General features: G+C 43.0%; 2 protein-coding genes across 2 annotated transcripts; one reads left to right on the forward strand and one right to left on the reverse strand.

Moving 5' to 3' along the window:
* Window positions 1-3615: 3615 nt before the first annotated feature.
* Window positions 3616-4515, reverse strand: LOC310858244 (ATP-dependent (S)-NAD(P)H-hydrate dehydratase-like; the record flags this gene model as incomplete). Its single annotated transcript, XM_083764352.1, has 1 exon — window positions 3616-4515. The coding sequence occupies one exon, from the start codon at window positions 4513-4515 to the stop codon at window positions 3616-3618; it is 900 nt and encodes a 299-aa protein (XP_083620478.1).
* A 508-nt stretch (window positions 4516-5023) lies between these two features.
* On the forward strand, window positions 5024-6709 carry LOC310858245 (mitochondrial import receptor subunit TOM70-like; the record flags this gene model as incomplete). Its single annotated transcript, XM_083764353.1, has 1 exon — window positions 5024-6709. One exon carries the CDS (start codon window positions 5024-5026, stop codon window positions 6707-6709), a length of 1686 nt encoding a protein of 561 aa, XP_083620479.1.
* Between the last annotated feature and the right edge of the window lie 7216 nt (window positions 6710-13925).

Below are 13925 nucleotides of genomic sequence, written 5' to 3' on the forward strand. Positions count from 1 at the left end.
GTCTGAACTCCCTGAAACACGGCCATCCTCCCGTTTAGAAACATGTCTGAACTCCCTGAAACACGGCCATCCTCCTGTTTAGAAACATGTCTGAACTCCCTGAAACACTGCCATCCTCCTGTTTAGAAACATGTCTGAACTCCCTGAAACACTGCCATCCTCCTGTTTAGAAACATGTCTGAACTCCCTGAAACACTGCCATCCTCCTGTTTAGAAACATGTCTGAACTCCCTGAAACACTGCCATCCTCCTGTTTAGAAACATGTCTGAACTCCCTGAAACACTGCCATCCTCCTGTTTGGAAACATGTCTGAACTCCCTGAAACACTGCCATCCTCCCGTTTCCTGGGAGATGCTTCCTTAGCAACCCCTGAGGCCTCTGCAACGGAGACAGCTGGGTTTTGTTTCCTCACTGGTAGAAACCTTTCACCAGTGGTGGAAAAAGTACTAGCATTTCTTGCTTAAGTAAAAGTAAAACATTAGCCTACTTGAGTAAAAGTAAACTATTGGCATCATAGTATAGTGCCAAAGTAAGTGAACACAAATGATAAAAAATGTGTCAAATTTAGAAAGTAATTATTAAATAATGTTCGTTTTGTGTGTTACAAATTCGAATTTGCATATCACCTCTGTCATTTTGTTGTCAACGCTGATGAGGAGGAAGAACTCAATCTGATTCATCACCTCTATACTTTATAGCACAAAATGTTTATTATATTATTCAAAAACCCTCCCCGATCTGGTTGGTGCACTCCTCATTAGCTCATTTCTGACATTCCTCACAGGCTCACACCATATGTTCCCTCCACTGACTGAGAATAAGTACTAACAGGCATGCATCCTCTTCTACCACAGTTCCTTAGTCACTCTTCGTGCTTCTTGGAGCAGGCCTCTTCTTCACAGACCACTCGTTGGTGGGCTTTGTGTTGCTTTAGTCATTTTCTCTTCTAAATCCTAACATTTTTCTGAAAAAGCATTATGTTATGAGTGGTGCTCAAACTTTTTCATGTACCTCAAGGACTCCCAAAATGTATTTGAGGCATTATTAACACTCTTAAATATAACACCAGGATTTATTAATAACTATTATAATTCACGCAGAATTTCCCCCCGTTCAACCATTATTTTAAAGAGCAAAAAGTGTAACTAGTGTGTGTGTGTGTGTGTGTGTGTGTGTGTGTGTTGTCGCATATCACTTCTGGACTGGTCTGTTTTGACCAGAAATGCCATCTGGGACAAGGAATTGGGGATAAAGACGATTGAAACAGATAGAACGGGCATGGGTGCGTGCGCAGTTCAAGATGGCACGCTCCAGTGTTATTGACAACACCAGCTAGCAACCCAAAGCTAACGTGAGTAGCATTATGACTTGATCAATCAAAAGCACAAGGCCAATTGCTGAAGATTTCCGGCAATGGCGCTAAGCGTAGTATTCATTAATTGCTGAAGATCTCCGGCAATAGCATTATTAAAAACAAACAGCTAGGTCGCGATTGAGTGAAGTTGATCTTGAATTTCAAAGCCTGCTGCTAGACTCTAACGGAGTGCTCCTTCTAACGCTATGGACACGAGCTAATCATCCCTTAGCCCTGTAAAGACCGAAGGAACTGTGATTGTTGACTATTGTGTGCGTGTGCGTGCGTGTGTGAATGTGTTTGTGTGTGTGTGTGTATATATATAATGGCTTGTATTGTATGAACTGAATGAATATGATCAAGACGCTAAATTTCTTTTCAACCAGAGCCGCCTGTCAGCTTCAGTCTCACCGACAGACAAGGCAACATGCTATGCTGCGTCGTAGAAAAGTTTTCCGCATCTCGAAAATAGCAGATTTACAAGCTCACAACGCTTCCATCTGTGAGGCATAGTGGACTTGTAACTCATTCACAGCTACTGAGTTTAGTCCAATTAGAACGGCAGCTGCTGTTCACCGGCCCCGCCTATAAACCCGTTACTCGCTGGTTCATTTTAAGCACGATTCCAACACAGTGTTTTAATAATTGTATTGGATGAAAGAATATGATATTTTACCAATGAATAATTGTCTCTTTGACTCTAATTTTGGTATTCGAGTCGACTACCAACAATCACTATTGTTGAATGCCCTAATATATTCAAAGATTTGCAGTTAATGAAATAGTGACACATTGGACACATCATCACTGGGTGTTTGCAGGTCTTCCAATTAAAAAATGAATACATTAAAATAATTGCATTACAAGGACAATATCAGGGGATAATATGAGTCACCAGAACCAAGGTTGTGAGTTTTCTTTCTTTCTTGCAGCCAGATCAGTATTAAAGACTCCTACACTTCTTCAGAGAATGTGGATGTTTTTGTGGGCATTCTTTAGAATCTGCACCCAGTTTAACCTCAAGACAACACCTCCAGATTGCCCTTTGAGGTGATCCCTTGAAGTGAGTTTCAAGAATGGGTACAACGCGGCCTGGGTGAGCCCCTAAGTGAAGGTCGTGACAAGTGGCTTGTAGGACAGTTGTGTGCATACAGACCCGGAGAGAGTGGCCGACAGCAACATTCTGACAAAGCTGAGAGCTCCGATGGCTGATACTGCTCCAGAAGGCTGATCATAAGTAGAAAGAGCTCGACAACACAACAGGGTAAGTGTTGGTGTTGCGTTCACCCATGCAGGGTCACGCACGCACACCAAAAAATAACCAAACTTTTGTTCGGACGTGTGACATCGACTCCACCAACCATTGACCAAGTACAAAACAAAGGGACGGAAATCTGCCTATAACCATAAATTAGTTCCTTTTGACAAATGCATGTACATAAAGAAATGTTTATGCATTATGAGTTGTCTATTATGTCAATCTACACTACAAAACAAAAAGCAGAAAAGACGATGAACATTATGTAGTCCTAGAATGGCTGATATTCCATACATATACAGCCATAGAACATCTGTGGCATGCTAATTTGTCACGCTCTGTGTGTACTCACCCAATGATTAATTGCTGGTATTCACAGCAGCACTAAACGCATACAATCTTCCTTCAGAAGCATACAATGCAATCACAAATGACCAGGTGTGATTGCAGTACAATTACCCAGCACCAAAGGCAAGGCATCTGTTAGGAGTGTGATGCTGCATGATGCTGTTTATTAGTATCATCATTTATTTTTTATTTTTTTAACTTTTTATTGGGGTAGAATTAACTCGTTAAGAGCCAGAGTTAAAAGTGTCTATGCCAGCGATTTCAAGCATTTTTACTATATAACTATAGAATATCTTTCTCTGAGAATCAGAGATATTAAAAGTGCTGTCGCGACTCACGATGCTCCGTTCAATATTTATGGGTAGTTGAATGTGCCATTCACAGGTTACGGAAGAGTGCCCTCTATCGTAAACACGACAGGACGGGTGACTCGTCATGCAATCACAAATTACAAAGGTTGGAATTAGGGTGAACATAACTTCTCCCTGATTCAGGGTGCTTTTGCTTTTCTTAGACTCGCTCCCCTATGTTGCCTACGAGAAATCTGAAAAAGAATGAATAAAATTAGTTAAATCTTCTTTGACACTGACAGAGTCTGTAGGCTTATGAACAATTTTGTACAGTTTGAGTGTTGGATTCATTCATTCATTAATTTCAGTTTTCAAAGAGCTTCATGAAGGCAGAGCCGATCTCCTGGATCATGTCTGAAGTGGTTGTGGCTCGACCACGTTGGTGGAATGCTTGACGGTTGCACTGCCTGGTAAGGGAACAAGCCCCAAACGCTGCAACAACTGCTGGATTTACGCTTTGGAACATTCCAGCAGGTATAGCAAAGGCCCAGTGTGCGAGTACACCCAGGGATCCGGAGAGAAGATCACCTTGTCCTCCACATCGTCTGCCGCTGCCCTCGATGCCACACAGGATCACCTTGGTGCCATCCGTGATTAGATCCTGTTCCCCTTTGAGCACCACGGTGAGGTTTCCCATAGCCACGCTGAGCTGCATGGCACTCCTCTGACGATCATTGGTGTCCATAGGACCATGGTGCAGTGCCTCATATAGTCGCGTGAACTCCATGAAGTTAGGGGTGACAATCCCCTTCTGGTACCCCTGGATGACAGATGGCTGCTGTGCAACAAGCCATAGTCCGTCTGCATCGATAACTATAGGAATATCTCTGGCTTTTGTCTTCTCTATAACCTCCATGGCTGTTTTCAGTAGTGCGTCATCTCTCCCTAGTCCTGGGCCCACCACCAGGCTGTGCAGTCTTGGGAGCCATTTCTCGGTCTCTTCCACTGCGTCGGGGCTGTCCAGCACAGGGTGCACTATGAGCTCAGGGCTGTATGATTTGATGACAGTTGCGGCATCCCTGGTGCAGAATATGTGAGAGAGGTCAGCGCCCACTTTCAGTGCAGAAATGGCAGCAAAATATGGCGCTCCTGTATACTCTTGGCAACCTCCAATAATCCCGATTATTCCATCTTGTCCCTTATGCTTTTTTGATGTCAGCGGGGGAATGATACCCTTCACCATTGTGAGGATATCATCATCCATACTTCTAAGTCCTGCAGAGCGAAAGCTGAAGTGACACTCTGTGACTGCACTCAAATTATGGGTTAAAGCTGAAGATAGGACAACAATATTCTTCTTGATCATAAAGCAATTTGATGATAAGTCATCTATTGGTACTCTGAGAAAGGGTGTGGCACTCGTCTTCTACTCTATCTATGAATCCAGGAATCTCAGTGTATCTATATTGTGTCCGAGTTCCTCTATGCCCATGGAGATGCCTGGTGGAGATGTCTGACACCATCGCTAGCCTCCAAAAATCTTTAACTCAGTATGGGCATAAATTAATGTCATCAATTAATGTATGTATGGAGATGTCTGATGTCATATGTCATTAATATGACGGCATGATAATGCTGATGTGATCATTTTACCCCAAGTTAACTCTGATAACTGGTAATGACATGCTTGTTGTGAGTCCCAGAAGTCAAAGTCGCAACAGACACCATCAGCAAAACTCTGTGAATTAAGTGCTCCTTCACAACTAGCAGAGATGCTCTTTGTGAGCGCCCTGTCGCGGTTCCAGCTGGTTCTGCTGATGGGTTCCCCACTAGTCTTTGGAGTGGTGTACATATGTATCTGCAAGGCCATAGAGAAGCAGCGTAGCGTGACAGGTAATGGAGAGAGTAAGACTATTGAAGACAGCATGAGCCCCTTGCAAGGCCAAGACAACAGCCAAGACAACAGCCGCGACCAGGAGAGCATGAGTTCCTTAGACCAGGCCCAGGCAGCAAAGAAAAAGGGCAACACATATTTCAAGGCTGGCAAGTATGACCAGGCTATCCAGTACTACACAGAGGCCATAACCCTCTGCCCCACCGAGCAAGGGGCCGATCTGTCAATCTTCTACCAGAACAGAGCTGCTGCTTATGAACAGCTGACACAATGGATGGAGGTGGTGCAGGACTGCTCTCAGGCCGTGAACCTTAATCCGCACTACGTCAAGGCTCTGTTCAGGAGAGCCAAGGCTCTGGAGAGACTGGACAACAAGCAGGAATGTCTGGAAGACGCCACGGCCGTGTGCATTCTTGAGGAATTCCAGAACCAGCAGAGCATGATGCTAGCAGAGAAGGTGCTGAAGCTGCTCGCAAAAGAGAAGGCCGAAGACAAGTACAAGAACCGCAAGCCGGTGCTGCCTTCTCCTCAATTCATCAAGTCGTACTTTAGCTCGTTCATGGACGACATCATCTCCCAGAAGAAAGAAAATGAGGGTGAGTTAGCAGAGGCCAACAAGAGCTCTCCCTACCTAAATGCCAAACAGTACATGGAGGAGGAAAATTATGATAAGATCATCGGTGAATGCACCAAGGAGATTGATTCTGGAGGTAAACACACAACAGAGGCCCTGTTGCTGCGTGCCACATTCTACCTGCTGAGTGGCAATGCCACCAGGGCACAGCCTGACTTGGACCGCGTCATCAACATGCAGGATGCCAATGTTAAGCTCTGTGCCAATGCTTTGATCAAGCGTGGCATTATCTACATGCAGCAGCAACAGCCTCTACTCTCTACGCAAGATTTCGACATGGCAGCAGAGATTGACACACGCAACGCAGACGTCTACCACCACAGGGGGCAGCTTAACATCCTGCTGGACCAAATGGATGATGCTGTACGAGATTTTGATCGGTCCATCCTGCTGAGGCCAAGCTGTGCTCAAGCCCATGCACAGAAGTGCTTTGCCCTCTACATAAAGGCATTTACTGGAAACAACCAAGCCCAAGTACAGACGGCAATGGATGGTTTTGAGGATGTCATCAGAAGGTTTCCCAAATGTGCAGAGACGTATAGACTTTACGCTCAATCCTTGATTGATCAGCAACAGTTTGGAAAAGCAGATGAGATGTATGGAAAGTGCATTGACCTGGAACCAGACAATGCAATTACATATGTACACAAGGGTGTGCTGCAGCAAGAGTGGAAAGAGGACATTGACCTTACTCTGGAGCTCATCAGCAAGGCAATTGAGATTGATAACACGTGTGACTTAGCCTATGAAACAATGGGACGCATTGAGTTTCAGAGGGGCAATCTCGACAAGGCAATAGAAATGTTCAACAATGCCATCAACTTTGCCAAATCAGAGATTGAAATTGTCAATTTGTACTCGTTGTGTGACATGGCCTACTCTCAGAAAGAAGTGGCGAGGAAGTACGGGCTCAAACCACAAATACCTTAATGTCTCTTCCAGCTGTAACCTAGACAAAAGGGAGTCTACTGGCACACCTCAGCCAAAATGTAAGCAAGCCCAGTGCATCACAGGAGCAGGACAACACAGAATGCAGAGAAGGCACGAGCAACTCGGACAATGGAAGCCTCTTTACAATTAAGGATTTGTCTTAGTAATTCCGAGGCCAATACAATTAGTAGTACTGTTATAATGAATTACACCATGGCACTTATTTTCAGATGTGTCATGTCTTATGCTTTTGTCATGTCACATGCAGTAAGCCAAGTGACGGCAGTGGGGGTTGTCAGTAGCAAGACATCAGAAGAAACCACAGGGCAGATACAGCTAAGGGTATAACAATATACTTATATAGTAATAGTAAATAATGATACAGATACAAAATATTTTAAATAACTGTGTCATCTGCTCACTCTTTAGACATGACAAATATAACCGCCACATGGGTGATTTTATTGATATGTAATGTGAGAACATGATCAGTGGCCTGAAAAGGAATGTATGAAAACACTATGGAAAGTAGTGCTTCTGCAAACTTCCAAAGTTGCAAGGCCAATTGTTGAAACTGCGGTAGGCCATATCACGACTGGAGGTTGAGAGCTGCTGTATTATACATGACAATGAAGGAATTAAGTGATGTTTGTTGACATGTTCGTTAAATGGGAGCAAGCAGAACGGGATAAACCTGAATAAAAAAGAGACTTTGCTCAAATAATTTATTAGGACCTGAGGTCTTCAGAGAATAACAGGAATGTAAAAAAATTATAATAATTGACGCAATATCTCTACAAATCCCCCAGTTGTCTGGAATGAGGTATACTCTGCCTTGTACTGAGTGCAGCCTGTGATGTACTTGCTCTCAAATGCATGCACTTTCTAAATGGGCTCTATATTCCCTACTTCCTTCTCCTTCACAGGAAGGTGTTACCGCTCATACTAATGAAGGCTCTGTCTACACCAGTGGTTGTCAACGTGTCCTTGAGTGGGTTCCAAATGGCCCCGTACCGATGTGTAACTCTGAGAGTGTACAAATGGAACCAAATGGACCCGTACTTTTTTTTTTATTAAAACAATTTCAGAACCACTGCACACACAAATGGAACAGAGCCTTAATTAGTATTATCAGTAACACCTGTGAAGGAAGTAGGCATGCAGCCCAGAATTAGGAAGAGTTATTCTGTGTGCATATAGCCCATTGCAGTCTGTTACAACCATGTGACAGACTGCAGATCCATATCAAAATGCCATGCCTCTTCTCAGAACTGTGCCTTGCATTTTAACTCTCAGCAACTAGCATTTTTTGTTTGTTTATTTGTTTTGTATGTAGTTTTTTAGTTTTTTAAAGGTTTTTGGTGGGACCCTATACATTTTCCAAAAAAGTTTTGAAAATGTGAATAAGATACTACTACTAATAATAATATGAATTAAAAATTGTGAGGACATACTGAAGCTAGTGATCAAGATTCCCCTTCTGTTTGTTTCTCTAATATATTGCTACTCCACTATGAGTTTCCTAAGAGGTTCTTTCACCTCTCCTCCTCCTCCTCTGCCCTGTGTTGTATTAATATTCTGTAGATCTCCTCAGGGTTGACCCAAGGGCAAGACTCTAAAAAGATCTAATTTTCACTGGAAGCTTCCCATAATGCCCTCATAAAGGTGCAGAGTGGAGCCAATACATTTCTTTCGATTGGGGCAGAAAACAGAACACACCACATGCATACATGAAGGCATGGACTGTGTGTGTGTGTGTGTGTGTGTGTGTGTGTGTGTGTGTGTGTGTGTGTGTGTGTGTGTGTGTGTGTGTGTGTGTGTGTGTGTGTGTGTGTGTGTGTGTGTGTGTGTGTGTGTGTGTGTGTGTGTGTGTGTGTGTGTGTGTGGCGAAGGTAATAAATCAATCTCTTTAGATGCAGTGCACGCTTACAGGTGCTTGACAGAATTTATTCAAATAATAAAGTGTATAAAGCAGATAATGGTTTAAGAAAGCCAGGCTGTTATCCAGGCCTGCTGTGCAATTGCTGTCGGAGCACCTTGGCTGCACAGGGTCTGTCTGAGCACCTTGGCTGCACAGGGTCTGCTGTCTGAGCACCTTGGCTGATCTCCTAAACCAGGGGTTTTCAACATGTGGTCCGTGGAGGTATTGCATGTGGTCCCTGACCATGCATTTAGCAATGTAGCAAAGTGAAGATTTTGTATTTTCTTCCACGGAACAGTGCACAGACGGATTAGTGCACTGTTCCGTGGAAGTGCGTCAATGTTATCAGAATTACTGGGAAGTCTGAGGTTAAGAAATTCCACAGAAAAGGTAGTTAGAATCTGAAGAAGGGTGAAGTGTACCAGCTTGCCTGATTGAGTCATCATTATTAAGAAATGTTAATGTGCCCATATAATCATGCGCTATATCTTGGACGTATTTACCATTTTTACTATATATTATATATATTTCTATTACTATTATTACTATTATTAAAATAGTTTAAATAGCCGATAATAGCCATAATGTATGGATGTAGATCTGCTAGTTGAACTATTTTAAAATATTTTTCAAGATACTGTAGTAAAATATGGAAAAAAAAGTTTAGGGATAAAGGTTAAGGCACGCCCAAGATAGGGCCACATGTGTCAGTACTGTATATCAGTTAAGTCCGTGGACCATCGTTTGAGAAACAGTATAAGTGTTACGAAAGCACTAATCTTAGCCCATATCCCATTACAACACAACAGTGGTCCCCAGGTTGATTCTTAGTCAAGGTGGTGGTCCCTGGTTCACAATCAGTTGAAAACCCCTGTCCTAAACCCACATGTAGATCCACAACTTGAAGATCTATCAGTCTATGTTCTTATGGAAACTTCACGGGCCACAGAAGCAGCTCTACTTGTATCCCGTTTTTAAATATCTAATTAACTTCTACTGTGCATTGGTATTCAACGGGGCTCTGAGCGGTCTGAGACCTTGCCCAATTTGGAGTCATACTGTATGTAGATACGTCATAGACTAGAGGACTGACGATTGATGTCACAGGCTGGCCGAATGAAGTCCAAGAACAATATTGGAGCCACGCCGTTACCATGTTTTGATCTATTTGTTAGTAATAATGGTGAGTAGGGGAGACAAACCAGTGGGATTATCTCTCTCCGCTCTGTTGGCCGGTCAGACTAGGATAAACTAAACACACAGCTTTGTACCGGCCCACAGATAGATCAGCCCACCGGGAATCAGTGGCGGAGGAAATGTCCCACGGGCCCTGATGCGAGATTGACAGCCCAGATCTCCCCCCCCCCCCCCCCTCCCCATTTCCAATGGTTATGGTTCTTTTCAAAACTCAACTTTACCAGGCGACTGCAGAGTCTGCAGCTCTAAAACGGTTCACAGTCAGCAACACCGGAGCAAATACGTCTGTATGCCTACTCTGTAACGCAGCCAGACGAGCCAGCCAGTAAGCAGCCCAGTTCAAACACTCTCTTTCCGGCGGGCGCCGTGAAGGGCCCTTCACAATAAAGCGGCTCCCTTTACCTCCCAATGAGCTATATTTTACACTGGAAATGTAGTCTTAGTCGCGGTAACTTAACAGCTTGTGTTTGTGGGAGAGAGAGCCAGAGAGAGAGAGATAGAGAGTTTTAGCGGCCGCCGGGCTCCTTCCCGCCGCAGGCCCTGATGCGACTGCTTTCCCTGCTTCCCCTATATCGCTGCGCCTGCCGGGAATCCTCCCGCTACTGCCAGTTGTGAATAGATTTACAAATCTGTTCACAACTTTTTTGAAATATATACAATTTACAATTTAGGCATTTTGCAGACACTCTTAATCCAGAGTGACTTGCAGTAAGCAGGAACAAAAAGACATGTTAACACACCAAATACATACAAATAGTCACCATGAAATCAGGGGTATTCAATTAGATTAGGCCGGGGGCCACAACTGTAGAATGATTGTGTGTGGGGGGCCGCACAGTGTGCGCGCAAAGCGCGGAAATTTGTGGGTTCTCAAAATGCTTTTTGTGCTCAAACACGAAGATTCATGTATATTTCCGCAAAGTAATGACCAGGATAATATGTCTATACATGTATATGCCACCTTAGAATAGATGTAGACCAGACCTATTTGACAGTGCATAAACAGGATTGCTTTGACATTAACGACCATCAGCTGGACGGACACACACACACACACACGCACACACACACGCACACACACACACACACACAAACACACACACACACACACACACACACACACACACACACACACACACTCACTCTGCTGTGGGCAGTTCAGAAACCCGTCCACGACCACCAGTGACATCATCGTTAGGCAGATTGTTTTTTAAACAAGATTTATTTACGTGAGAATAGTTTATCAGACTATGAAGATCAGATTACATAGAGCAGTGATTCCCAAAGTGGGGTTCGGGGTCCGGGGACCCCCAGGGTCCTTGAGGCAGTTCCAGGGGGTCCCCAGGGAAATGGTTTGGAACCAAATGGACCCTTATGGGTCTGTAACTCTGATAGTGTACAAATGGAACCAAATGGACCCTAACAGGGTTTATTATTGTGAGAATGATGGCTTCCATTTTCGCATTGCAACTTTTCAGGACTAGAAAGCCTGCAGTTTCTATTAGCTTGGATTCTCCATTGATGTCACTGTTGGGTGGGTTTCTGAACTGCCCACAGCCCTCCTATGTGACACAGACCGAGTAGAAAAAAATGTGTCATTTTATCATGATTATTAGTGAGGACCTATTATATGAAGATAGGTTGAAAAGTGGTCCTTTAATGATTACCGTCATTATGGTAATCTCACAATTAATATCGCACACACCATACCTGTAACTTTTATTAGCCCTCTTATTATTCTCAAACGGGCCACAAGGGGGCGCTCCGCGGGCCACCGCCAATTGAATATCCAATCATACGTATATATGCTAAAAACCTAACAGTGGAATATCTATATAATGAGCTATGCATATACAGTATACTATGGTGCTGTGTCTACATAAGAAGCTATCTAAGTTACATATAAGTTGAGCCTTTGCGCATGCCTGCAGTATAAGGTGCCTGTAAGGCTGGTACAGCCGGTGCATGCATGTAATAATAATAATAATAATATATGCAATTATGCATCGGCTATATCTATGAGACTTTGGGGTCGATTTAGGACTTCTATGTTACTTACTTCTATATTACTAATCTAATTACAGTATTATGATCTGGGGGCGTGTAGTATGTCATATTGCAATTTTGGGCATGTTAAGAAGCGCTTTTGACACCCCGCGGAGTGCGCAAAACGGCCTTGAATTAGTCATGGGTGTGTTTAAGGCGTGTTTGAGACGTACCCAATCAACATGTCCGTACTATTCTCTTTACCAGTCAGCTGATGTCACATACGGAATGCGCACTTTGGGGGTCGTGGTATGACATTTCTTCAGGCTGGCACCATAGAAGACATGACATGCCTTTGTCACATTTGGGTTAATTATTCCTATTGCACTGCATGCTGTCACCTTTATGCCTCAAAAGAACAGACCCACCTTTCAGATCGGAATGGAATTGCGAGTAGATAGCAGCATATTGGCAAATTGCCAATCCATGCGTAATTAATTAATTCGATAACGATAGAACCATGTACCATACAGCGAATGAAAGCAAGATTCATAAGGAATATGGAGATTTTTACATTTAATAAAACGGTTGAGAAATGAGAGAACCATGAGTGTTTATAGGCTAATATCAACGTTTTTTTATGAAAGACCAAACGGGCTGTGAACTTGAAGAGCTCAATCACCATCCCGACACGGAAGAAATATAGCCTAGTGCATGCATGTATATGCACTGTTGCACTTGCACACAGTAGCCTACACACGCTCTTTATTTGTTTCTATTGAAAAACACCAGTAAAATAACGTTTATTATATTTTATTTCATTCAAGTCACGACGAAGGAATGAGTTGAATGCGTGCTGCGTAATGCTGTGGCCCCGATGGTATGGTCTTCGCTGAGTTCGCTCGTAGCATTTTATTGAAGAAGACTTGAATCGGGTGTGATACAGCATATGAAAGCACATTTCCCACGGATTATGGAGATGTTTTTATTTATTTTTAAGGTTGAGAAATGAAAGAATTATGGCCGTTTCTAATCTCAACATTTTTTTTTTAAAGACGCAAAACTGCCATGTCTCATAGAAACAAGTAAATAGGTCTATAAAAATAAGCGCATATAACAGGGGTCTGTAACCTATTTTAAATGAAGTGCCATGTTTTTATTTTCTAAATAGTGAGTCTGCCATATCCAGATTAATTTGAATGACACCACATTAAAATAAAAAAACATATTTTGATTGTCCACAAATATAAAGTTCTTCCTTCTTTTTAAATATGTTCTTGCACATTGTTATAATGATCATTATATATCCCCCTGCAGTCAGAGTTCATAGTTTTAATGAATGAATGTGATGCATTGTGAGCTGGTATAGATCTGCTATTTTCAAAAGTAATCATTTTATTTAATTTTTGGATTAGCTGTCCTTAGTTGGGCAAATGCATTCATCTGGGGATCCTTGACATGGGAATGTGCTGTGTGACGATCACTGGTTTAAACAACATTAGGAGAAAAGCCCAAATAACCACTTTAGAAACAAGAAAAGCAACCACACAAAGCAACTTTACAGAAAAATAAGCCGCTTATAATAAACAGACATGGCAACACTCTACCAGCCTTCCAGAGCCGCTCAAGTGTCAAATCAAACAGTGCTTTTTGCGTTTATGAGGTGGTCAGACCCACGTCTAATCGTTATGCGCTGAGTGTCTTTAGGTCAAGGGGCTTAATAGCAAATTGCGCAAAGCGAGAATAATTAACATATGGACACTCCCACAATGCTAAAATATTCAGGGACGCGGTATGCCAAATGTGTGTGCGTTCAACACGGGCCGAGTGCGTTCAACACGGGCCGATATGCCTTTCATAATACGAATGTGCGCAGAGCGAGGCCAATTTATGTATCACGACCTGGTAAACTGCACCTTCAAAATCGACCTGTATAAATCACAAATCTTGTATATCCAGACCAGGGTCCCCAGTACCCCTTTTTTATTTTCTTTTTTTGTCTCACAGCCAAATGCATATTCATTTAGGTGTGATCAATCTGGGAACCAATTCAGTAGTCTCTCTCTCTCTCTCTCTGTCTCTCTCTCTCTCTCTGGGGGTAGGTAATACAAT

This window comes from Protomyctophum parallelum, assembly GCF_964188405.1.
Source record: "Protomyctophum parallelum genome assembly, chromosome: 5".
Classification (NCBI taxonomy): Eukaryota; Metazoa; Chordata; class Actinopteri; order Myctophiformes; family Myctophidae; genus Protomyctophum; species Protomyctophum parallelum.